The 27,947-nt window shown below is 36.3% G+C and overlaps 2 protein-coding genes across 3 annotated transcripts in view; one reads left to right on the top strand and one right to left on the bottom strand.

The window, feature by feature from the left end:
- Positions 1-27,947, top strand: part of ANAPC10 (anaphase promoting complex subunit 10) — a 216,393-nt gene that overhangs the window by 112,997 nt on the left and 75,449 nt on the right. Inside the window, exon 6 of one of the 2 annotated variants that reach the window (XM_015861107.2) lies at positions 571-730. The exons of the other annotated variant lie outside the window; for it this stretch is intronic. Coding sequence (XP_015716593.1) covers positions 571-574 — 4 coding nt within the window. The 3' untranslated portion in view covers positions 575-730. Of the gene's footprint in view, positions 1-570; positions 731-27,947 lie in introns of those variants that run through there. 2 annotated transcript variants of the gene reach the window in all.
- HHIP (hedgehog interacting protein) overlaps positions 1-27,947 on the bottom strand; it is a 73,576-nt gene that overhangs the window by 40,975 nt on the left and 4,654 nt on the right. Inside the window, exons 2-4 of the mRNA XM_015861102.2 lie at positions 25,070-25,265; positions 18,429-18,585; positions 17,408-17,609 (exon numbers count right to left, since the gene is read on the bottom strand). Of these exons, the coding sequence (XP_015716588.1) occupies positions 17,408-17,609; positions 18,429-18,585; positions 25,070-25,265 (555 nt within the window). The remainder of the gene's footprint in view (positions 1-17,407; positions 17,610-18,428; positions 18,586-25,069; positions 25,266-27,947) is intronic.

Genomic DNA, 27,947 nt, shown 5'->3' with positions numbered 1-27,947 from the left:
CTGCAAAGCTTTGTAATCACAGAGACTATAAGAAGTGTTTCAGAATAGCCACGGACACATGTTTTGTTGCATTGAGATGTTAAGCATTAAAGGACATTTCTATAAATGACTTGTTCATTTAAGGGTTTAATTTTAAACAGCTAAAAAGTGCTTAGGAATCATAGAAAGAGTGATCAGTATTTCCTGAATAGTATCAAGCTGACCACAAACACTAACTCACAATTGCAAATCTTAGCCTTATATTTATGTTAGTTAGCATACTATCTGTTTAATGATATTTTGTCCACATAGAATGGCCAGCCACTGCCTTTCATACTATTTTTTTTAAATTCTCTTCTCATTCAAAAGTTTTCCACAGTTTTTAAAGTGGTAATTTCATTTTGCCATTGCTCTCCATTAGTGACAGGACTTAGGTCAGTACCACAGTATTATTGCAATTCCATAAAATAGTATATGCTAATACCATATGTAGATGGTGGCAAAGTTGTATTTCACGTAAAACAAGTCTTGTTCCATTTGTGGAATGCAGTCTTGCTTTTTCTATCTCTTGCCCACTGTGTTCTTTCCCAGATGAAAGCCAAGGATCTTTCCACTCCAAGAGAGGAGGGGAGCATAGAAGGAGGAGAAAGGGTGGTGAGACATGATTCCCGTTGCCTTCCCAAGGCCATCTGTGCTACTCTGATCTATTTCATGACTGGCTTATCAGCTCCTTTGTCCTTAACATACTTTTGATCTAAACAAATAAATATTAATTGAATTCATTTTAAATGAAGTTATCAACTCAAGTTTTACCTTTCAGTGCTATTTATCTTCTAGAAATAAGCACTACACAGTTGGTGTATTCCTCTGATAATGTTTACAGATGAGACACTGTAGTACTTTATATAAACTTGAAATCTGAGCAAATATTTCTTATCATTACTGTTTTCTTTATTTTTTTCCATGGGAAGACTTGGGCATCTATTTTAAATGGTGTCATTGTTTACACATGGTGACATGTGTTTGAACATTATTAGCTATTACAATCAATACTCAAGAACTGAATGGGATGTTTCCTGAAAATAAAATAGCTAGAATACTTGTAAAATCATGACGTATCTCTAGGTGGAAGGAACCCACAAGGCTCATGGAGTCCAACTCATGAATAATTTGCTTTTGAGAAATATGAAGTAGGTAAGAATTAAAAGTGCCTTACTGAGCTAAGAAAATCATATTCCCTTAGGAGAAAAAGAACAACTACTGCAAAAAGAAAGTGCCAGGCTATACACAACTTGTATAGCTGCTGAAGAATAAAAATAAAATGGTTTAAACATATTTAAAAAGTTGTAGATTTGCTTTCTCTAAAAATTCATAAAGTCACAACACAAATGTTTCCTTGCAATTGTTCTTGGAACTGATAGAGGAAAATCTCCTAGGGACACATGAAATGTAACAAGTATAGTATGAAAACTGCCCTTTCTCCCAGAAGATTAGAAAAAACCCAACACATTTTCCAGAAAACCAGTAGGTTTCTCTGCTCATATGTTCTCCTCCCACAGTCTCACTGCATGAAGGACTCATGAACTTCATCAGAGCTGAGTGTATGGAAAGAATGTGCACTCAAACATCTGAAGGCATGCCACAGAACCTTAGCAATCCACTCTCTTGTTAATTACAACCAATATTTCATTATGTTTTGGAATTTTCAGCTACATAGATGTGCGTGCCCGTCTTAGTACATAGTGTAGCCAATACTTGCTATTATATTACAATTCTTGCAAAGTGCAAGCATTCTATTGAAAATAGAAGGGAGCAGAAAAAAAAAAAAAACAAAACACCCAAAACTGCAGTAGATTTTCAGCTTTTTAATTTGAAACTTTTAGACTTAGTGACTGCAAGAAAAAGTTTGAGAACATAAATTAAGCAAAAATGCATGAAGGCAGTGAATTTCCACTCCCCCCGCTTCCAAGTGGATTTTTTAAGCACATGGCTTTTAAGCCAATTTCATGATTTTGGAGTCTGCCTCATGAGTGTCTGAATGGACAGGATTGAAGGTACTTTATATGGCTTATTCAAAAATAACATCCTAACCCAAGCCATAAATAAACCATAAGTATTTAATGCCTTATGTATATAATAAATATTCAAGTCTTAAGTATTTGGTTACAGCAGTGATTAAGAGTTCTAAAAATCAACCCCTTGGAAGACACTCTTCAGTGAGAATACTCAGTGGTGAGGCTTCTTTCACACCCTTCTACGTATGTGTACAGTTTACAGCCAGTACTGACAACAGCGGAGCAGTATCTGCTGCTCTGAGGTACTGTGCACTTCCATATACTTGCAAATCTTGTCTGAGTATCAGTTTTTGAAAAATGTGCTTGAGAGAGAGGAGACGGTCTGATATGAAGGAACAGTATGGCTTACAGTGATTAAAGCAGCGGATGAGATTACAGTGAGAAGACGGACAGAAGGATAAGGAAGACATCTTGGGGGAAGCAATCTCTAGATTACAGGTTTCTATAGACTTTCATTTTCCTTTTTGAAATACTATTACAACAACTTTGTTCAAAGAGATTTTGAGGTCTCAGCAGAAAGCAAACTGAACATGAGCAAGCAGTGTGCCCACAGCAGAGAAGACCAACAGCAGTAACAAGAACACAGCCAGCAGAGCAAGTCATGATCCTCCCATTACTCTGCACTCATTGGATTTCATCTAGAATATTGAAATGAGTTTTGTAGGCTGCCCAGCAGCACAATGATATTGATATACCAGTGCAGGGTGGCTGGAGACTTTTCCTGCATAGGGATGCTATGAGAGCAGAGCTTATTCAACCCAGTAAAAGAAGCCTTTGGGAACTTGTTCAGCAAGGGGAGCAGTTAAGTGTGGCACCCAATGCAGAGAATGGCATTACTAATGACAGTCTGTAATTATTGGCAAAACATTTATGTGGTAGTTATTGTTGGGAAATGCTAATAAGAAAAAAAGAAAGTTATTGATACTGGCAAGACAACTGTTTGAAACTGTTTCCCCAGTTCTGATGGCTGTCTGCAGTCTCAGAGTAGATGACACATGAATTCCTAAAATCCCAGTACTGCTTGATTCAAAATAGATGTCTACACTACCCATTCACATATCCCATGTAAAGACCTAATCTATCCAGTTTTAGTTCAGGTGGTCTGGACTTGTTCTAATTTATTTATTTATTTTACTAGAACTTTTAGTCTTGGTCTGCAGAGCTTTCCAAAGTTTCCGTAATGAATGAAGAATTCTGCATTTGATTCATGGTAGAGACTACAGTCTGTAGCTTGCATATCCTGAATAACTTCCCTGATCAGCAGTATAGAGGAAGGAGTCTCTTTTACCAAACAATTGCTTGCACCCATTTGGACAAAGTATCTCTTTAAGAGCAACTGTCTTACATGTGCGTTTGGAGCTGTGTCTCTTAATTTCATCTGTCCTATTGTGTATCGTGTCCAGTATTCTATAATTTTACAATTGCCCCAGAAGTATTTCATGATAATCCTGTTGATAGCCTTGGAGATGCAAACTATTGCATTTAACCCTGATACAAAGCAGACTTCAGAGGTCAGTCCAATAGCCTAAATGAGTTCCCAAGTCACTTAGCCTTGCAGCATATACAGTTTCTCATAAAAGACAATTTTGAGAGGCCTTGGTTTTATTCCCCACAGAAAAGAAAGAAAGAAACATTGTCACTAGTATATTTCTGGATAAGGAATCTGAAGTACAGATTAAAGGTGTTATATCTATTATCTGTTTCTCCTGTTTTTCACCTAATTTCACAGTATACCAATACTGGAGGACTGTCCAGATCTTCTGGACAGTTTTGGGCTCCTCACTGCAAGAAAGACACTGAGGCCCTGGAGCATGTTGAAAGGAGGGCAACAAAACTGGTGAGGGGTTTGGAGCACAGGCCATATGAGGAGCGGCTCAGGGAGCTGGGAACGTTCATTCCAGAGAAGAGGAGGCTCAGGGGAGACCTTATGGTTCTCTATAACTTCCTGAAGGGAGGTTGTTGTGAGCTGGGGGTCGGCCTCTTCTCTTGTGTCATTAGTGACAGGACCAGAGGGAATAATAATGTCAGGAAATACTACTCTGAAAGAGTGGTCAGGCAGTGGAATGGACTGCCCAGGGAGGTCATAGAGTCGCCGACCCTGGAGGTGTTCAAGGAATGATTGGATGTTGTGTTGAGCGACATGGTTTAGTGAGAACTGTTGGTGATGGGTGGATGGTTGGACTGGATGATCTTGTAGGTCTTTTCCAACCTAGGTGATTCTGTGATTCTGCGATTTTGCTATAGAGCTTTCTTCCCTGAGTGCATTCTGAACTGTAACTGGTTTTTATTTTATGACCAGCAATATTTCATTCTACTTTTCTCAGAAACACTGTGTACAAACTTCTAAAAATCTCAACTATTTTATTTTTCATTATCTTACTAATTTTTTTTTTTTTATTTTTTATTTTTGGTCAGAAATCTGTTTGTGGCAGCAAATTAAAACACAAGCTACTTTTCTGACCTAATTTTACAATTCCCTTAATTTTTCTCACCTAGGATTTTTTCTAGGTTCTCACTTCTCTGTAGTTTATAAGATGATCTTCGGAGACCTACTATTGCCAGCTCTACATATTTTAAGTATTCTGTGCAAATAAGTGGCACAACACTGTTATCTTATCTGTCCCAATTTTCATTTTCTTTAAAGCACTTTTTTTTTTTTTTTTTTAGGGTAGTTTATTCTGGTGCTTTCGAGTACTTTTCTTCTTTCTCTTCTTTTTTTCTCCACTACAGGTGGAGAAACAGAAAATGTTAAACATGAACTAAGAGGTGTGTCCTTCCTAGTCTCTCTTAGACGAGGAAATCAAGCTGCATCTTTTGCTTTCATACTGTTAGTGTAGTTAAGTAGCCTTTGCCAAAGATCATCAAATAGGTGAAGGAAGTTCTTCTATCACAATTATTCATTTTTTCCCATTTGTTCTTTAAATTTCCTCTCAAACATCAGAATGTTGTTCTACCATAAATGTTTATGGGAAACTCCTACTTACTTTGCCAGTGAAACAATGGCAGGATATAACCCTTACTCTGGTGTTCAGAATTTATATTCCATTCTATTAGTGTCACTTGAGTTGAATTTCCATTTTATTATAGGATTATTATTTTTAGGGGGCCTGAACATTCCCTTGTACCTTGCTATATTTCTCACCTTCTTGATTCCTAATTGTTCCAGTATATACATACTTTCTCTGAGTCTAATAAGGTACTTTTAAACAACTTCCATGCTGCTTCTACGGATTTTAATTTCCTAACTTTCCCCTTCAGGCTATTTCTAACTTCCTCAATATAAAAATCTTCCTTTTTTGAAAAGTACTGTAATATTATTACCTCATGGTAGGACCCCATGGGAGGATGTTGAAGTTAATTATATTATAGTCATTTTTATTTAGTGGTTCAACCACATTAACTTCCTGAACAACTCATATTTTTTTACTCAAGGCCTGAATCAGGACTGGATTCTCCCTTTTGGGGTTCCATAATTTTTCTAATAAATGATTGTCTTTGGTGTCTACACTTTATTCCACTATTATACTGAGAAGGCTTAAAAACATGTGCCTACAATATCCATGAAAAAGTCACCACAAAATATTTGTTTATTCAATGCACTTATAAGAGCGGATAACGCCAAAAGGGCTTAATTGTCAGTGAAACCACACGTAGTTTTGTAAATTCAGAATCTGCTCTGTGTGCATGAATCAGGAGGTCAGTTACCCACCTAACTCCGGGTGTTGAAATTCAGCTTTGTGCACCGTGAATGGTTGCAGTTTAAATATCCTGTGATTATTTAAATCAGCACATACAAATTACAGATTCTCCCATGGTTTGAGAGCCTAAGTCTACTGAAAAAGCAGCTGATTCATTATATGATTAATATTTTTCCTGTTTAAACCTGAAACCCAAGCTATAAATTAATGATAACACAATATGTAATAATTAGAAATGGAGATGCAATACAACTGAAAGCATATTACAATGTCCAACAATGCATCTCAAGTAATCAGTTGTTGTTAGGCTAAGATTCCACTGTAAACAAGCCTTGTTAATGAACTATATGGTAATTTTAAAAAGCAGATTGAAACATGGCTTGTCTTTGAAGTAGATTCTCTGCTTCTCTGAACTTATAAACATGACTTTGAAAGAATGTACACTCTTTTCCTGATTAGAAGTCCCTTTTTTCCCCCATTACTCATATATTTCAATTCCAGTTTTAAAATCTCACTCATTAGAAAAGCATTTGCTGCAACAGAAGTTGAAACAAATACAGACATGTATTCTCATTCAGCAGAGTGCAAGACAACTATTACTATCACGTGTTACACAAACACTAATATTTATCTGTACTAGGCTAAATTTTGTTGCTGTTTTAAATCAGAATGTGATTGCTCTTAAACTTTTACCAAGGGAGAAACGTTTACTTGGTTAATTTTATATCTGTGGCTCATGTTTCCAAACAAACCTAAAAGTAATTTCTGAAATGGTGTGTCTTGCTGAGATAAACGTGGTTAACTTACTTAAATTTTTGCAGTTTCCAGAATTGTTTCACTTTTATAAAGCAGTGAAAGTATTTCAGTCTTCCCATTTTTCTAGTACTATAAGAAGCAAGAAAGCAGGAATTTGTTTAGCTCATTGGCTCCATTTATCCTGAGCCAAGACCATGATCTTGGAAACCCTTTAACTTGGCTGAATCCAGTACAAAGTTCTTTTGTAAAAGCCAGTGCAATTAGAACAACACAGTGTATGTTCTGTTTCAAAATTAAGACGATAAAGTTTCAAACAGCTAGAACTGAAGCACAGAGTATCACAGACTTGGACCTTAAATGTGTTGAACACAGACACAAATTCCCCCAGTTTTTGATCAAATGAAGAACCGTATAGTTGCAAACAATGTTAAGAAAGCACTATTCTACTCTTTGCAAATAGCAGGACAATTAACAATATGAGGAAACATAATGGAAGAAGTGTAAGTTTTGTACAGCCAGCCTTAGTAGCTTCTCTAAACACGGCAGACAGAGTGATACTGTTATATAAGCAATGCCCTTGGCATTTTATCACTGTTTACTGGTATATATATATGTTTGCTAAACAATTAGTACACAATTAGTGACTGTTTTGAAACTTGGTGCTTCTCTTTGGTGCTATTTTTTTGTTTTTTGTTTTTCCAAAAACCTCCCCTTTATAAAATATCTCGTAGATTGTGAATCTATTGTGAATCAGATGTTCTCTTTATTTTGTATGAAAACACATGTAGTCAATATTTTCATGAATTGCAGGATCTAAGAAAATCAAACAAATTGAATTCAGTACAAAGGATTCCAGTTAATTGTGTTTTCATTTCACCTCCTAAATTGTTCACTGATTGTTAAAGGTACTTTTTGTTCTACTGAAGAAAGGTGGGAACTCAAAAAAATTGAGTTTTCATCTTTTAATAGCACTAGCACTGATAGTAGAATAGCACTTTCTTTCATGGATTTTTTTAAGCTATTCATGTGAAGTGATATGAAAAGTTACCAGTTAGTACGTAGCTAATTAAGTCAATTTCCTTCAGTTGTTTGCCTCTTTTTCACTTAGAATGCTTGTTCATGGAAGTTGAAATATTTGTACAGATAGAATACATATACTTTTCAGACAAAAATAGTCTTATTTGATTTACATTCAACTATTCTCCTTCTTTCAACTGTGCAACAAGTATTTAGTGTACTATTTCAAAGTGAAATTATCAAAATATCTAATTTCAAAAGAGTGTATCTCCATGTAAGAAATGATAAATATTCATGAAAAATAATAGTAGCAAAATACTGGCATATTAAGCTACAGCAAACCCACACTTCTGAATGTTTCTGTTTCAAGAACTTAATTTACTGCTACATTAACTGATTGCTATTTTATTTTTTTTTAACTCTCAGAAATACAGGGGCTTATCTGTTTTAATCTGTGGCCTTCCGAGACCCATTGGCATTTGTGGAAACAAGGACACTGGCTGTGGTTTTGATTTACCCCAGTGAGGAAGGTCAGGGGGTGAAAACAGGCAGATGCTAGTTTTTACTAGGCTGTTCCTAACACTTGCTACCTTTGGATCTGTCTGATGCTTCAGGCTTTTGAAATAACATTTGGAACTGCACTGTATGTGGCAGGGCTTTATAGTGATTCAGTGACCTACAAGCAACTGTAGGGAAAAACTTGTATGGCTTGTTATCTTACTGATTTATTTACACATGCACACACATGCTTTTTAGATGACACCATTGGCTTCTTGCTCTTTCCCTCAAAAAGTCACTGTCCTGTCATAGCCTGTAAGACAGCTACAGGGGAGGAAATTATCTGTAATGTAAGCTGCCAACATTTTGCATTTCCTTTCTTTTCATCTGAAATTCTATTTGGCTGGGCCTTAAAGCATTCAAGATTTTGATGCATTCATTAGTATGCCTAAACAATGACTTGATAAGCAGACTCAATAGTGCTTAGTTACATCTTCTGCTAGGCTCCTATGATGCACACAATACTATTTGCATTCATAATGCACAATTAAGTATTCAAATTTTAAAGGAAAGGCATTCATTTTCTTCACAGAAGAACCTGAAATCATTACCTTAAAGGTGCTAACTTCCTTCTAACACGACTCCACATGAAAGATTATCACAATTCCAAAAATAATACAGGTACGACCAGTTTAAGTAAGTGCTACTTTTCTTATGTAGTTAGATATTAAAAAAAAAGGTCTCTTCTCCTTCAGACTACCAGTGTGACTCAGGTCCATTCATCTATTAGCACTTCTGGTATGCTGTCTCTGAGCTGTTGCAGTCATTGGAAGTCCAACTGATAGAAATTCACAAATTTTTGAACAACGTCAAAATGCAAAACTCTAGTGAATTGCTCCCTCTTTCATATTTTCTCGGGGCATTGAGTTAGCAAAGCAGAAATGATTATTACATAAATTCAACTTGTTGCAATTCAGCTGTAGGGATTGAGATTCAGTGCCAGTGAGATAGATCAAGGTTTTAAAAAATATCTGCTGTAAATTGAAAACAAGTGGCTGGAAGTATTTTGCAGATCTCTCTCCCACAGACTTTATATTCCATCTTCCAAACTAAATCTAAGAGAAAATATTACTTTATTGAGATTGATGGACTGATTTCTTTTAAAATTCCAGCACTATGAGCATGCACTGACAGTGACCAAAATTAAGTGTCAGCTACTAAGTGGTTTCATCTTTCAAAGGGTTTTTTCTCAGTAATGGGAATAAAGTTCTGACAATTCTGTAAAACAAGAATTATATACCAACTTAAATTAGGGACAGATCATTTTGTCCAACTTTAACTGGTAAGGGAAGAAAATGGGTGGAAAGCACGATAATATAGCAGTGATCATCAAAGGAGGTGTTCCTCCCTCAATTCAACTTGCTGGTCCTGTCTAAAGAATAGGAGTTAAAAGCTTGGGAAAAAATGTGTGTAAGAAGTGACAAAAGAATACTGTTCTGTGGCATTTGGGGGAAGTATGTGTAGGCATAGCAGTTGGGCTGTATTAACTATAAAAGTGTGTGTTTTTCAATTCAGAATCTCTTTTAAGACAAATAAATTATCTGTTTTCAGTATGGCATGGTACATAGGATATAACATCAGAATCATGTAGCAATGATGGATGTGAAGGTACAAAGCTCCCAAGGACAGCGGGTACTGTTTTTGTGCTCTTATGTGTTTACTGAAGTATTCTAGGACCTCGTTACAGAATTTGGGGTGTCCAAGAGCTTAAAGGGATGATGAATCATGGAGCCTTAGTGCACTGTTAAGCCTCCTCCCATTAAAGAAAAACATGTGGTTGAAACTGTGTTGGCTAAAAACCATGGAATTTTCTGCGTAACGTTATTCCTTCTTTGCCATTTTGTGTTGGATATCATGATCTGCCTGCTATATTTCAGCAAACGCAATAATTTCATTTTAAGTAGATAATTACCATGTTTTTCATTGGTTTTGATCACTTCTAAATTCAGCTTTCGGTTTTAACAAAAGCAGTTTCAGAAGATGATGGATTTTTACATTTTTAAAACCGCTAAATGTTCAGAAAGGATTTGTACACATAACAAAATTAAAGTAGGGATTATCTAGCACTGTGTGTGGGATACAGCTATAATCTATACAGTTCATGGAACAGAAACTGGCACTCTCAATTGCACTACACACATCTCAGTAATAACAGGGTATAAGGCATACAATTTCATGGAACACCCACAATGAAAATTATTCTTTCCAAACAGCAAATTGTTTTGGAATAAGTTAGGTTAATTGGCACCACGGGATTCCTCTCAAGGAAACACAGAACATTAAAATCTACACATGTGCATGTAAAATGATAAAGTATTATCTTCTTTCCCCTCTCAGCTCCTCAAATCTAAGACATACTACCCAAAATCAACAGAAATGATCATGTTTTGTTGACTCAAATTTCGTTAGAATAAACTGGCAATTCTTCATCTGGTCAGCTTACAACCTGAGAGTCACTGCACTGTTCAAAAATTTCTAGCTCGAGTACAGCTATCTAGTTCAGTCTCTCACACAAAAATAGATGTCTCTGGAGCATTTGGCACATGCTTTTTGGAATTGTAAAAATCCTTATTTTCTGTGCAGGCAACACAGCTATAAGGTGATAGGATACAGCCACTTCCAAAGGACTGTTGTGCACCATTCAGGATTATAACCAAAATCTGAAAATGGCTAATGGGAAATCCAGGCAAACTCCACTGTCATTATACAGTCCTTAGTTAAGGCGCTGATTGTATTTTACACGTCTGAACGCAGCTGAAATATATAAAGTCCTCATAAAAATATTATCAGCTTCTCAAAAATCCTAATTATAAAAACTCTTTAAAGAATTTTTTCTTTAATGGAATTTTTCATTTTAATGGGAAGGACTGAATTATCATGCCAACTGTTAAGTGTTTGCTGAGTGCATTAGGTCTATTTCATTAATGTTTAAGGTCATCACATGCACATGTGTTGGGTTTGGTTTGTCTTAAAATGTCCTGTACTTTCTAACTTGGCCATATGCACAGCTCTACCATTATTTCGTAGATTTCTGCTTAAATTATGGCAACATGTTTAAAACAAATTAATTGTGAATCCTACTGGGCAGGTCACAGATGAGATGTGGCCACAGAAATGATGTTGTTGTGCTTCAAGTAGGACTGCATCCATTCTGACCTCTTGAATGAGTGAGAACTCTCTAATATCCTAAGACCCCACATGACTCCACCCGTAAGTCCTGTGCTGAAGAACAGCCTTCGCTGCTTCCCAACATGCAGTCTACCAGTGAAGAACTGAAGTATATATTGATTCCCATGTCATTTTTTGCCTGATATCAGAAGAAAAGCAGCAGCATGCACAACATGGCATTTCGGTTTCTCACTAAAGACATTCCAGAATCTCACCTTCCATTACTCTGAAAAAGGAGTTCTGAGAAAACAGAAAATACCCCAGAACTTACAATTCTTATATGCCAATAATGTTATTTTCCTTGCCACTCTGCCTGGGCCTACTCACATATCTTAGACTTATCATTTAATCATTCTTTGCTAGAAGTACGGGAAAAAGACAGTAAGTAGTATTTACATTTAGCATAGGTGGAACTGTAGGCTGAAATCAAAATCAAATCTTGCACTGCTGATAACAGGATATGAGTTGTATTTGCATTCTATATTCAAATATAATTATTTTAAAGAACTATCTTTATTCTATCTATACTCTTTGTGAGCAGGTATTAGTTTGGTCTAGTAGAAGAAAGAGTTTAAGGCCCAGTAGCTTGAAGATGGAAGAAATTTAGATAACATATCCCAATCCTCCTTCCAGTCCTAGACCCTTTCCACTCCATGCATCAGAATAATCCCATTTGAGAGTAACTGATCACTGATTTAGTAGCCTTGATAAATTCAGCTCTCTGGGGAGCTGATGGCAGATGATAATTTTGTCAGGAGTATAAACTGTTGCTTACTGGAGCACAGCCCAGCTTGTTCTGTGATATCAAGGCAAAGGGGAAGGTGAAGAAAGGTTCATTAATTTCACCCTAATCCATGGAAGAATTCAGAAGAAAATAAATTCATTGAAATTACTGGGTTTACAAGGGATAATCAGACAATGAATTGTCTGTCTTTTGTCAGTAACATAAATCCTGTTAGTACCAGTGGAAAATGTATATGTTAAATGAGGTCTGTGAATCAATGTAATGACTAAAACATTCATACTATCAAGAGGAGTTTGTAGAAGATTTTAGTGATGATAAAATTGAGAGTAGAATTCAGCGAACAACATAATCAATCTTATTCTACTCGCATGTTAAAATTTAAAAAGATTTTATCACTCTTTTATTGTAGTTTTCTGTAGCAGCACTCCTCACAGCAGATGCTCTACAGCCCATTATAAGCTCCATGAAACATGCTGTGTCAGTGCTGGTGGTAGTGGTATTTTTTTTCTGTGTTTTGATTTCAATTTTATACTGAATGATCTGATTCATATGTAATTATGCAATTAAAAGTTATGCTGCAATGCAAACACAGTTGAAGGCACAGTAAAAGTTTCACTACTAATCCTGCATTCTTGCAAAAAGCTGCCTATGGTGACACAGTGCCCATTTCAACCTGAGAAGCTTTGGAATGATTGACTTGTAGCATCATAGCTAGCATATATTTAATACCCGATGATCTACTTTCAAAGCTGTATACTGACTGTGAAAATTGTTATGGGTGGAAAATGGGTTTACTGCATATGTTCCACATCACTCTTCATTGCATCACCTTGAAAACCTTTTCCTGTAGTCCCACTCATAGACGATTCCTGTCTGAATCACTGGATCACCCATGAATAAGACTCTGCAGGACCACAAGTACTTGTGATCTGATATTAAAATCAAAAAACAACATACACTAAGGAATATACCTAACTTATAACTCCTCTTTAGAATATTGCTCAAAAACTTAGTGCACATACACTTAAAATAACAGTTGTTGATATTTATATATTTTTTCAGCACAAACAGAATTGAATGTTAATATATTTACAAGGAATTATATAGTAATATAGCATTTTTAAAACTTTGAAAATTAAAAGAAAAACAACATAAAGTTAGTTTTCCTGATTAACCCGGAAGTGAGATGAAATAAAAGGTTAACGTGGCTTAGGAGTTAAAGAAATCTCTGTTAAAATTTAAGTGTTTGTGACAATGAAAACCATAATTCAAGAGTAGAGAATAAGGTGAGTAAAGTCACAGAGTCAGGTATTCTTTGCAGTGGTCTTCAGTACTATTTCATTGGGATTTTCTGCCCCTTTATCAATTTTCTTCCTTCCCTGCCATGCCCTTTCCTTCCTGAAAGGCTTTGCCCTTTATCGTAGTATGTCCATGTATCTACTTTTCAAAAGAAAGAAGAAAAGGTCCCTACACAAGTAAAAGTGGTAGTTTCATAAAGGCAGTTTTAAGTTTTTACCCAGTTTTGCAAGGGTTTCCACTCTAGGCACTGCATGAAGCAAAGAGGCAAAGCCCAATTGACTGCAGCTGTTCTTACTAGCTACACAATCTGTGAACCCAGACAAACACCAGAAGAACACATTGTCTATGGCCACAGACAACAAAAGTAACAATGAACTTGACATTACTTAAGGATTAGAAATGACAAGCAACAGAAAATGGAACCCAACTACTATTCCATTCTTTGAGATCTAATTCAATCAGTAGATTTATAAATAGAGTAGTTGATAATAGGGACTTGATCTACGATTGGTGGTCATGAGATGTTGTCAGTTTGGCTCTTGTGCATAGTTCTGAGGTCTTTCATTTTAAAAGAATGTTGAAAACTGGAATGATTGGAGGGTAGGACCACAAAAATGCTTTAATGACTGGAGGAAGTTTTCTACAATCACAGCTCTAGAGGTACTTTGTTTTTCAGAAAGGCAATTATTGCATGTACCTCCTAAGAGAAGGAGTAGGTTCTTCCTTTTCTGTTGCCAAATTACACTTCCTTATAATATAATTTGGGCAACAGATTCAGACACATGAAGACTAAATTTTGTTGATAACCAGTTATAAGATCTCCTTAAACACCAGTGAAATCAAACTACTACCATATCTAGTTCAGTAGCTTCACACTGAAGTTTTACACCTCTCTTCTGCTTCATAATAGTTTAAAACAGAAAGAAAACATATATTTTCATATTCTTCATAGAAGGGCATGTGGGAAGCTCAAGCTACAATCATCCAGAAATGTCTCTCTCTCTTTTATGGAATACTTACTCATGTTTGCACAGATTCCCTCTAAGATACTGGCAACATATAAAACTACCACTTCTTCTCTTTCATTTGAACTCCTTAAAATTGAGTCACCTACCCAGAGCCCAGTGGCTACAAGGATCATTTAAAGTCACTGGAACAATAAGACACGTATCAAGTTGTTCCACTTTCCTTAACTTCCATTTATATCCACAGACTTTCACAGAGGTGACTGCTAAGAATCAGTTCCAGATATTTCTGTCTGAATGTTTAGTTTAGGAACACCAGTGAAGACCTTGGAGCCTCACTTGCAGCAACATTAGGAGCTCCAAATGAATTTCATCAACACAGGAACCATTAGTTCACGAGAAGAACAAAATAGCATCTTCTTATGACAATATTATGGCACAATTCCATACAATACAGTCACTTCTATCTTATGTTGCATGCCTGGTCACCCCTTTCCTCCCCTTGTGGGTGGGATGTGACACCTCCTTATCTGACTGCCAGAGCTGTGATGAGGGAAATGATGTTAATGAGGTCAGAACTAAAGTCCGGGATTATTTTTATGAAGGATAAATTTTATTTTTGTTTCTAGTTTATATCTGCCAGAGCATAGTTTTAAGCATATTCTTTATAAAATCATTATGCATCAGATTTGCTGCTTTGTGACAATGAAGTGATTTATCACTCTTAAATTTCCTTTTTAAATTAGAAAAAAAAAAGATGAAGTCAACCACCACTGTTTTACTCTATCTGTTAACATAAAGAATATGTTACTGTGACAGCTGTCCAAAACACTTTTTAGTGATATCACTTCATATTACATTACATTACTATGTAAATGGACAGAGAATTAAAAAATATGCAGCACGTTACCTTGGTAAAACACTTCATTGGAAAATATGGACCTAAGTTTAATCAGGGTCAAGTAAAACTACAGTGATTACATTTTACTTTTTTCACGTGTGCACTACTATAAAGAATAAGGCATGCTGAGCAAAATGTGTACATACAGCTTCACCTACCTTACGCTAGATGCCTGTCTTGACTATGCCCAGAGAATGCATTCTTTGGTTTTCACACCTTGCATGTGGAAGCAGTGTTTTATATAACGTCTTTTTGAATTCCTTGCTGCACTACCTGATAGTGAATTGTTCGTCCACATAGTACTCTACATTACTGATTTCTAGTTTTAAAGTGAATAAAGTGCAAATAACATCTAATTACCTTCATGTATTTTATTTTGATGGAATAATGGTTACTTTTTTCATAGTGGTCTTGTATCCTTGTAGGTAAAGAACAACAGACACTGATTATAGGAACCAGAATGCAGAGGATAAACACAAAAATGTTGAGAATATTTGTTTTAAAACTACCATTTGTGTTATATGCTTTTGTTGTATTCTATTTATTGATTTATTTACCATTTCTAATTCATCGCATTCTTTTCTCTATTTAAAAGCTGATGTTTTGCTTCCAGGCACATTCCCTTTCTCCTTATCTGAAAGTACGTAAAGCCTCTGTTCTTGCCAGCCTACATTAAACATTGCAATACAATTATCCCTAAGCACTGGACTGTTATCTCAGGGAATGGAATTAGATCTTCAAGCTTAGAGAACATCACATTATTTACACAGATTGGTTTTAGAGTATTATATGATGGTTAGGGTAGTAAAGAGACTAAAAAAGATCAGGTCGCTGATTTAAAACAGCACAAGAAGTTGAGTTTGAATCTCAGGGTAGCTGCTGAGAGTCTTATCAACTAGGCTATTGGCTATTCAAAAAGCATAGAAAATCCGTTTTTCATTTAGTCTAGTCTCTGAGTTCCAGCTGTAAAAGTTTCCCCCAGGAAAGCTTATTTGGGACTGGAAGGATTTCAGCAGAAAATCTCAGTGTCAGTTTTTCACAAACTATCAGAATTTTCAGATAAGAAGCACAAATCAGCTTTAGATTGATTTTCAAACAGATCCCTAAAATGACCGTTTGGTTTTGGGATCTTGAATGTACCGCCTACCTATACAGACATAAAGGGAAGAGTTCAAGAAATCTCATATTCATAAAAGTTGTTTCTTTTCCTTAAAAAGTTGTCATATACTGCTTCATATATCTGATTCAGCATAGAACAAAAACATTCAGATTTTCTTAAATTGGCTTATTGACCTTATATCTGAAACTCAAAAGGACTACTTAGTACGTGCTATGCATTTTAAATACTCTGAATGTTGTTCAGCATAATTATTATTTAAATTTACTCTGTTGAGAGTTATGTCACAATTTAAATTTGCTTTATATATCTGGGTTTTACTTCTTTTACCACTCTGAAATATGACCAAAAAAATCAAGATGGAACAATATTTGTGGTATTTCCTGAGTAGAATGTCACTCAATAGACTTACAAGTTTTCAAGTAGAAGTTACCCACACCTAGATGTGATTTCTTACCTCCTCCCCACCAGTGTACTGTCATCACAGCCCATCCACCATATACTCCCCTGACCACAAATGCCAGGAGCACTTTTCCCAGTAAGCAGTATGAAAGCCATTGCACCAGTCCACCCTCACACCTGAATATGAGGGTAAATGACTTCTTATGTGCATCTCAAATACAAATGGCAGCCTCTTGTCAGGGGCAGCATGTGCCACTCTGAGGCTGAACTAAGAGGCAGTGAGCACCCTGCCCTCTCCCAACATGCCTCCCCAATCCCTCCCACTCCTGGGGCATTGCTGAGCACCTGCAGGTCACACAATGCTCCAGGCCAAACTCGCTCCCACTGGAATCACAGCAAAACTCATCTGAATTCAGTGGGAATGAGCACAAAGGTTGAAATACAAAGGCAATGCTACACAGTGCTGATCTATATTTTCTTCTGAATTTGAAGTGAGGACAAAATGGAGGGAAAAATAAAAACCTGAAGACAGTTCTAAGAAGCTACTTTGTCCCTTCATGAACTAAGGAAGAGCATTCATTTCTTTGCCAGATAGAACTGCAGTGACTCTAAGCGAGCCATTACTCTTTATTATGTAAATTAAATTTTTTTCTCAAAAATGTTTCTTCCTCTTTTCCTTAGACAGAAGCTAAAATATAAACAGATAGATATAAGTAAAAATTCCAACCTTTATTCCACTTTGAACAAGCTTGTGTATATCCAAAAAAGGTTCCTTGATCATGTCTCCTTCAGGACTGAAAATCTTCACATATCCTTCTTTCTCAAGAATAAAGAGGCGATGAGATCCATCCCCACAATGTACGGCTCCAACAGGCTGCCTTAGTCCACTCATGACTTCCTGAATACAGAAGCAGTTGTGCTTGTGTTTTCTAAAAAAAAAAAAAAAAAAAAGTTAAAAAATAGTGAGAAACGCCTTCCTTCTCATAACCGTGGCAAAGTAATGTCCCTAAAAGATAAAATGTTTTTTCTGTAATGATTTTACAAATGGAGCTATACAATCCAGCATAAGCTATTTCCATGAATGTATGCAAGCAGACAGTTCTGAAAATCAAATTGAACTTCACTTGAGCAAAATTTGTATGTAAGAAAGAGAAAATCAAGTAATCTTTGATCTGAAATGTAGACTAATACGTAAAATATAGTTTAAAAAACAGAAAAAGCATTTATTAATAGAAAGAAATCTACTGTACAATAAACAAAGTAAATTCCAGCAATTCTACAATTTTCCAAAATTTGGTTTTGAAACTCCATTAGTGACTTATAGTGATAAAGTTTATTTACAATCTTTTAATAACTTTCACAGTGAAAAACAAATGGAAGAAAAAGACTGAAAACATAATACAGATACTTCAATAATAAACCTGTCATAGTTGCTTAGTAATGTTACATGCAGGTAGAAATGACATCCTAGAAAGATGTATCATCCACAGCATGGACCATAACCAAGATCCATGGGTTGGATTAAGCCAAGATTCTAACACATTTTAGGCAACTTCAATATAAAATGTTAGTGAAATATTGAAGCTAACGTAGCTTTCTCTTCAATATACACCAGCTACAGCAAGAGAAAGTACCATCTGGAAAACACAGCTGCTGAGCATAAGCACAGACTGAGCTGGTTCACTGCGAAAACCACAGGCTTTGCGATTTTATTTTTTTCAGATTAAACAACATTTATCTTTATGAACCTGCTGATCTCTTCCTCTTTGTCATATTCCTCCATGTGGTCCAGGGAGTTAGAAGCTGGCCCTCGCACTTGTTTTCTTGGAAAATCTGGAAAGCATACACCACCATCTTTTCTTGCATAGTAAAAGCAAAACTCATCAGCTGTAGTTTGGAGAAAACCTTAAAAATGCAAAAGAGCATACAAATATTTAGTGTGTTGTCATGTCTGCAGTTTTGCGCTGTCAAACTAATCTTTAAATAGATTACATATTGAGTGGAAAAAGAAGTCGTTTTAAACAAAGCGCTATCTGCAAAAAAGGACTGCTCTGAATAAATACAAACTATTACCTTTTATAGTTTATTCATTGGTATTAAACTTTATTTTCGGTGTGCTTAAATAAGAAAAAAAAAAATTACACTACAATGAGTCATAAGAAAGTGAAGGGGCAAAGGTCAGAGTTAAGGCTGCCATATATGTTTTTTTGATTAAGTAGCTTGTTGTTGTAAAACCTTTGGTAAAGACTTTGGTAAAAGATGTGCAGTACTTTGTGGAATGCTGGCACCAAAAACACCAATTGGAGAGGTGAATAACTGGTGTCTCAGAAAGCAAGAAGTACCTGCACTTTGTTACCATGCAACTGGTTTCTGGCGGGCTCCTGACATGAGAGTGGGTAAATGCAATGTCCTACTGAAAAAGGGGATGTATCTCATGCTGCTTTGGAGCTGGCTTTAAGCTGCCCTGGATGAAGGATGATCTTTTGATTTTAGGTTTAAATAGAAGGGAGCTTAAAGACAGGGGAAACAACATGTTGGTAAAATGAGAGCCTTTAAGGAAAGCAAAATGTTTAATGACAGTAAGAAATATCTGCCTCTGTCCACAAACATATCTAGTCATTTCTAGCCAGTTTTTAATCATTAGTGTTGAATCTAAGATAGAATTTAGCTAGTTATATGTTCAATATTTTACTAAAATAGACGTTAACATAATATGCCTTAAATCACCTTTCTTACTTTTTGGATTTTTAGCTTACAGTCTTAGGATGTATGTAGTATGGTCCAAGACATAATTGATAAGATACACAGAATTAGCACTTCATTGGAATTACAGGTCCAATTTATGCATGACCTTACCACTTGCAAATAATGTTGCAATCCATAGATCCTGGCCATAATACCTCTGGCTTACAACTTACAATAAGAGCCGATCAGGAACAGCTGTGTTTCTTTGGAAAATGCCAATTTCTTGAAAGCAACTTTTTTTTTTTTTTTTACAGAAATGTTATCAATTGTGACAAAATTTTAGTAAAAGTTATGTTTCTGGTCCAAAATGAAACTTCTTAAATGAAAAAGAGAGAAACAGACCGCAAGCTTCGTATCACTATACTCCTATGTCTTGTAATTAGGGTGCTTCATTAGGAAGAGGAATATTCAGGTCAATGCCCCTCATCTGTCAGGCAGGAGTTTGACCCTGAGTCTCCCATTTCCCAAGTAAATGTCCTAACAACTGCTTTATTAGCTATCCTGGGGTGGTCTTTCTGTGGCTTTCTTCATGGAAAATTTCGAAAGAGTTCAATTTCTTCCTTATGTGGAAAAGGAAAATTTTTTAGATCCCAGAATTTTTGTGGAGTGGAAAGCCTTTCCCACCCAACTATACTTCTTTTCATATGCATCTTCCTTTAAAAATGTTGGACAAATAACATGACAAAGCCTGCCTTTGGTTTCTATAAAATAGTATCTGGAAACACATGGCAGTGTGTTGTGGTATAAAAGTTTAATTACCATGATTTGGAGCTTCAGTAAAAATCATCTGTGAGGAGCTGGTTTTAATTTATAGTAGTTATTTGGAGAAAATGTGAGATACAATTTCAAGTGGAACGACTGAAGAGGAACGCTGATATAATCACAGACTAGTATTCCAAGGCTTTGTAGATTGAATGCCAAAATCAAAGGTAATCTAAAATCTTGGAGTTATTTGACTTAAGAATACACCGTTTTATATTTGATAATTTCTTTCTCTAGGCACAGTAGATCACTACAGAAGATGCAACAGAAAATTAGAGGTGTACAGTTTCCAAGAATTTCTAGCATTTTCTAAGTATGCCACCTACTATTTATTATAAATAAACTACTCTTGGCTTGAATTTTATCTTTAGTCAGAATAACCGAGAGCATATTTTGATCATGTTTTTTACTCGGTAAACTTTCGTTTCAAATAACAATCTGATGCAAACTCACTTAACTAATGCCTTAAGCAGTATCTTTTCTTGCATGTAAGACTAATCTCTTTTCCTTATGAAATATTTTACCGTGTACTTAGGTACATCTTGCACTGCAGTTGCCTTCTGCAACCTTCTGGCTTGAAAAAAGATAAGGCCTACATTCCAGTCTTAGAATTGTTCTTAAGAAGTGAGTTTTGAATTAAACTATGAAAATTAGAATTAAACTATGAAAATTAGTCAGTGAATTGCTAAATTGTTGCATTGCTGACAGGAATGTGACCTCTGTAAGTACGGTTTCACCTGTGCATTAGGGACAGCTCTGCTCTGTAAGGAAACTAATTCACAAAAAACATCTGCCTCTGTGTTCTATATGCTAGATTCACCATACAAATAGCTTATGTAAAAACAGTTTAAAAATACTCCTACTCTCCTATAGCCATTTAATGTTTCCTTTACTGTACTCAGAATATAAAATCTTTAGCTGAGAGATTGCTGTTTTGTTCAGTGCTTGTACAATGTCCAGAAGAATGGACCATGACAAGTGCCCCCAAGCACTGGAATTACTCTGGGGAGAAGAAAAGGATCAGTTTGCTCAATCGGTATTTATCCGAAAACAGCTCTGTCACCATCCACTGTGAGAACTATGCCTAATAAGGACTGTGACGTTCAGTCCTGTGTGGATTTCCGCACAGCACACTGAATTGTGTATCATCTCGTCGGCTCCTCTGCACAGACCTGCACTGGCTTGAAGAGGGCATGAAAATCAGGCTCATCTGCTTTATTCCTACATTGTTGACCCTGAGCATACAGTTCCATATTGTGCAAAAAAAGTGTTTGCTTTTTTTTCCCCCTCTCACTGATCTCTATTTCCAACATTTCACATCTTTTCTCTCTTCTCAGCTGTCAGTGTAAACTAAACCAAAGAGGTGGTTCCAGACTGATTTGTTCAAAACATACCAGGTGCAGTGGTAGCTCACATCACTTCCCACTGGAAGCGGCTCTCTTGTCACACTGCCACACTGCCTGTACCTTTACAAAGGCTGTGTCAGGGTTAATTCTCCTGCTGTACTAATCAGTAGTAGCTTCACTACGATTTTTCTCTAGGTTGACTATGTACATGATAGCTCTAAGTAGACCACACCAGAACTTCTGGAAGTGTTGTTTCAGTTGCAGACTTTCTCAGAAGTTTTCTGCTTTTTCTGGGGCTGGGGTGCCCCTGTTTGGAGTGAAAAAAAGAAAAAAAAAAAAAAAAAAGAAAAAATACTATCTACCATCTGTTCTGGCAATGCCTGTGCTCAGATCTAGGCCTGGATCTGGATTCACACACAGTCATCTGGAATCAGTTTCTTCAAATGGAAATGAGGCAGTGAATGTAGTTCAAAATCTGTCCACTGTCTTTGGCTGGCAGAATCCTCCGTAGCTGAGGCACAGGCTTGTTCTTTAGAATATGTCACCTCCACGGGCATGAATCAATTGTTTGATCATGCCAAGAGGGAGAATTGGCCATGCCTTTCTTTACATAGCTGTCTTAATAATAAATATTAGGCACTCTTCTATGATCTTGGAAGACTTAAAATACCTGTTGTTTGAAGAGGCTTTGTTAACTCCAGTTTCCCATCAGTAATCACTTAAACTGAAATTCACAGTAATGATCAGATGAGAAATAACGAGTAAAGTCAACCAGGATGAAGCCAGGAAGTTCCATACTCAGATTTTGTGAAGCACTACACCCTCCTGCAGTAAAAGATCCGTAAAATGCTAACAGCTTCCTGTTATTCTCCTCGAATAAACAAGTGGGCCCACTTATTCTGTAGATATTCAAAACTACTAAAGAAGTCAATGGAAATCCTGATGCAGTCATAACTGATGGAAGACTGCTATCTTCAAAAGAATCAAGCAATGATATGTGCCCATTTTTGTCTTTGCCAATAGAAAAAGAACAAGAAATGAAATTCTGGAGCCAAGGCATCAAAAAACTGATGTGTAGCGTCTCAGTCTTGGCTAATTTGTACTGCTAACATTTGAATTCTAGAAAAGACGCTTGTTCTCTTGAATCACTAATAACATTTCTAAATTGTGCAGCACATAAGGGCTAAAATTTCTTTTGTCGTCAGCACTTTCCTTACAGTCCTTTCTATTGGTGTTCAGAAACAATTAGCACTCCTTAATGGAGGAAAAGTAATTATTTGACTTTTTAACAACTGTAGAGTGAATCATCGGCAGAGACCTCTGGTCTGGGGGCCTGTTAATTTCCAACTCTTTGTTTAATCCTCCAGACTAAACTCAAAACATAGCTTCCATATTTCTTTTTCCTTTTGTAATACATATTATGGACAGATGGGTCACACAAGAAAAACAAAAGACTTAATTAGCTGTCTTTTAAATTATTTACATTTTCAGTTGTACATTAAACTACATTAAAATCCTATATGGAGTCTTCTCAAGAAGACGGGCATGAATCTTAGTACCTTTGTCAATTACTGGTGTAGGCATCTACAACCATGTGGACCAACCGGACCACCAAATGAACCCCGCTTCTGGGTTCTTTTTTTTAGTACTACCCACTTCCAGAAGAAGTATATAGAATGATCATTAGTGTCTGATTGATGTAGGAAAAATCCTATTTTAACTGATGCTATGTATGCTAAGTATGTAAGCTCTTTTCCTGCAAAGCACAGTGCTCTGTCCAGTGCTAAAGTTATGCTTTCATCTGGTTATCTTTCAAGGCAAGCTGGGTGGTCACAAAAAGCACTTGACATCTTGATGCACTTCAGCAGTTTTACATATACACAAACTTTGTAGAAAAATAAATTTGTCATTCGTCACCACAGATGTTGATCTGAGGAGTGAGGTTCCTGTGGCTGTAGCTCCTGTGCTGCTCAGCCCTTTCTCTTTCTCTCTCCCTCTCTCCATCTCCTCCTTCTTCACTCCCTTTTCCCCCCTTTCACTTTTTCCAATTAAAAAAGAAGTTGTTTGCTCAGAAACAGAGAATTTCACTGAACAGCCATGGGGGGCTTGCTCTGCTGAATATGCTCATCATCTGCATTAGTTACAACTCATGTAAAAAAAGTCTTTGTGCTGACTTCTCACATGGGCTAAATATTTAAAATATCTAATCTATTATCGCTGTTCAGCAGGCAGTCTTGGCAACTGTGATCCATTCTGCTTTGCTTTGGGGAATGTGATAAAGAGCAAGAAACAGCTGGTTTAAGAAAGCCTTAGAAACATCTCTTAGTTTATAAAGACAATAATAATATTTTCATATTTGAATGGGTTGAGATACATGTTAAACCACAGTAAAGGGGAAAAAGTAAGTCAATTCAAAATATTTTCTCAAGCCAATAAAAGAACATTGCAAAAAATCCCTGCACTCTTGGGATTTCATAGAAAACAAGTACACACTATACACACACAATTAAAAAACGCTCCTCCAAATCTCATCCACTTAAACTATCCCCTTTATTCAAATATGTTTATCTTCTATTACAAAGCTCGGTTCATATATCAAAAAGTACTATTTGTAAATTCATTTTTCTTATCCTTATTAACTCTGCTTTCCAGTCTGTGTTACTAGTCAGAAATCTTAACCAGTTTAATTATTTTCTCCTGTGTGACGTTATTTATAAGCAGTGTTTGGAAAAAGAAAAAAGCATAGTTTAAAAACGACAGCCTTAAACATATAAATAATTTACTATTGAGAATACCAGAGATGTTATTTAATACAATAGTACATTACAGCAGTGTTTCTAAAAGGACCATCTTCTGTGGTTATTTTGTTGATTTATTTACAAGTGATAGCACACATTTGGTGACTGCCTTAACAATACCAGTCACATTCTGCTGTTGGTTATGTCAAGCAAACTTTACTGGCTGCAGTGAGGAAGTGTTAGGTTAGTTCAGAATTTGGTTGTTAACAGCATGTTGGAACCGATTCAAAGATCACAGAAGTCTATCAAATAGCTCCCTTTGATTTCAAGGGGCTTTAAACTGTGGAAAAATCCCACAAGTTTCTAGGGTAACAAACCCAGAAAAAACACTTTACTTATCAGCTTGTAGCGTCTGCAGCTTGCAGTGCCAACACTCTTTGTTTCTTGTATTTGAAAGCTGTCTGTCTTTCAGAATAGCCTTTTGGATGGCCAACTAATTGCTTACATGACTTGAGTGAACATACCAATACACAGAAAAGGTAATAGCTCTCAATAGCCTTCGATAACAAATAACCAACCCTGTGTTTCATGGAGGGCTTAATAGGAGAGCTCAAAATATTAACTGTCCATGTAAGAAAGAATCATGGTGGACGCCATGAGATATTCTGTCTTGGGGCAAAATCCCCTGGATATCAGTGGTGATTTCATCTGATTCAGAGTTGGATCTATGACTACTCAGACAATATCAACATTTCAAAGCAGACATCCTTTAGTTCCGTATTTTGTTATAGGTTTTACCTGGTAAGTGACTTCTGCAAGTATAATAGAATTCTTTACAATAGTCTTTGCACAAGTAGGGAAGAGTTAGTTCTCTTTCAGAAGTTTCCCCTTTCTCAGGTGAGTGGAAAAGATTCTGGGCATGAGGTGAGCAGTGTGCGCATTTGATTTCCTCCAGTAGCTTCGCACATTCTGTGTTGTTCGTGACAGAAAGTATCTGCAAGCCACAAACCAAAGACAAATAAACACATGACCTATTTCCCCATCTTATACAAAATGACTTTATGATCTAATGTCATAAATTACGCTAATGAAACCAATACAGTCTGTAACAAAAGCATAGTGTTTCACGTCAGTTTTCCAGTAGAATCAGGTGCAAAAATTGTTACAATGAAACCTTCAGTATGCCATTAGTACAGTGATATTTCAAGTGTTTGCTTCTCTTTCCCAGATAAGAATAACAGCAGTGAAATTATTTTATGGACTCACACCTGCAAACCCTTATTGCACAAGCAATCTGCAAACCAGACTGATCATTTATACAAGGATGTACAGCAGCAGGCCTTCTGCTCATGTATGAGAAATACTTAAAAACACTACTTGAAAGGTGACCTGTTCAAGTATTTAGAGAGTACAAGCTGAAGTTCTACCATTAAACACATCAGGGAAACCACAGATAGGTATTTGTTAAGTAGGTGTATCTTGAACGATCCCACAGTCTGGCTACTGCACTGCTTGCTGTGTAGTTCAGCAGGTGGCTGGGATTGTTCATTATTTAAATGCTGCTCTCCATTTTGCAGTCCCTAATGCAGACTACTTGGAGGTGGAAAAAGCTGTGTGTTTTCAGACATTTCAGAAGGGAAAAAAAAAAAAAAAGAATCTGTCCATAGCATCTTGTTTCTCTCAATTTTGAAAGCATAACTTTCTCCTGAAAACAGAGCATATATTATGCATAGTACTTGAAGAAGCACTAAACCACGACTGATGATGTGTTTAAGTAAACACACGAGCCTAAGGAGCGCAATGTCATCAAATCATGAAAAATAATGGAAAACAGCATAGCTGTCTTTATTAGTCTTTGAATGCAGTGCACTTTGTTAATCTATTGTTAACCACATGGACTGTTTTTTGATCATTCATCCCAATGGTGGATAATGGGAAATGTGTTCTCAGTTGAGAAGGACTGAATCTGATCCAATGCAAAAACAAAGCTCAGGTTATTTCAACTGTTTGTTTAACGTGGGTATAAACAAAGACTGTAAGAGGCTTATTTTAAGAAATATTAATGCTGTAAGTATTTATATTCTGTAAAATTTATAAATATTTGTAAATGCTGCATTTGAAGATAGCAACAAAGTTTTGCTGGAGTTCATATCTGAGTTGTTTGGTAGAATGACTTTACAATGTGTCATTTCCCTGCAGGATAACATAGATGGGAATTATCTACATCATTTTTGATAAAATTAGTTATTCATGCATGAAGACTCTTGCTATGTTTGAGTATCCTGTCTCATAGGCTGCCTGCCTTCTGGGGTGCAGCACTTCAGTGACACAGTTCTGAACTCATCATTTTATTTACATGTCATAATTACACAAGCATAAACCATTTGAGAGAAATGCACTCCCCATTGTTTTAGACAGCTATGTGTTCAAACTGTTATACAATATATGGCCTGCGCAGTTACACAAACTCTTGTTTAAAGGAACATTAAGTTAGAAGATAAACTCTTTCAAAGAAATTTTAGTCTTAACTATGTATTGTCATAAGGCTAAGTAAAATGTTTAGTAACGTTTAGTGGCAAACTTCAGACCACTAATTAGAAGATCATTTGGCTTCTACCCCCATTCTGGAAGAGATGCCATTGGTTTTCAGTATAATTCCTCCAGATTTGCTGGAATCACTGAGAGTATTACATGCTCTGCTCTTTACACTGTCTGTTCACAGATCATCTTCACAGCACCTGCAATCAAGTAATGTGACTAACATCAGTCATGTAGGGTTTATTATCTCCCGTCAGATCTTCTTTAGGATTATAATTGTCTCATATATTTATTTTTTCCCCCAAGGCTTATTTATTTATTTATTTATTTAACTTGAAGGCCAGTTAATTGCACATTGCATGTATGGTGAAAGGCCCACCTTCACCCCAATTTTGGTGGTGAATTCCTTCCACAGCCTCAGCTCCTCTCCAGAGAGAAATAATAATAATAATTAAAAAAAGGCTTCTTTTGCTAGATTTTTCACTTGGGCCATACCAGCACAACTGTTAACCTCAGCCTTCCTTCTTGAGTTTCAGATGTTGTTCTAGATGTGACAGATCTGGGAAAAATACCTCAAGGACAGGAACTAAAAATATAATTACAGCTACAATAAAGTATGACCAAAGTAAATAATAAGTACAACTTTGAACCTGACTTGATATTCTCTGGGATTGTAATCTAGGTGCTTGCAGTAATCCGCAGTGTTGAGGCAGTTATCTGCATCATCAGGACTGCCTTAAAGGATGATGACATCCGGACAAAGTACCTTGGTGTTCTGGTGGGAAGCGGCATTTATAGTTCAGTCAAATCACTGTCTGCCAAACAGAACAAAGTCTGGGTTCAGTAGGGGATGACTGAAAGCACTGTCCATACATACAGTTTTTAAAGAACTTGATGACACTGGCAAGCTGGAAGCTCTCCTTAAATAAGGATGAAATGACCACTTTGGTCTTTCCATCAAATGAAAGTGCACCATGACTACAGACTTCAGAGTCCTTGCCTGTATTCAGCACTATCACCTGCTTTGCAAAGATCTCTGATTTTTTCATCAGTGAGTTAATCTCAAGCAGAAGGCTTGCAGTAGCAGTATGGTCGTGTGTTTAGAAGTGCAAGTAAACAGTAGGTATTACTAGGTAAA

Source organism: Coturnix japonica, chromosome 4, assembly GCF_001577835.2.
Source record: "Coturnix japonica isolate 7356 chromosome 4, Coturnix japonica 2.1, whole genome shotgun sequence".
Lineage (NCBI taxonomy): Eukaryota > Metazoa > Chordata > Aves > Galliformes > Phasianidae > Coturnix > Coturnix japonica.
This window is presented reverse-complemented; position numbering and strand designations above follow the sequence as displayed.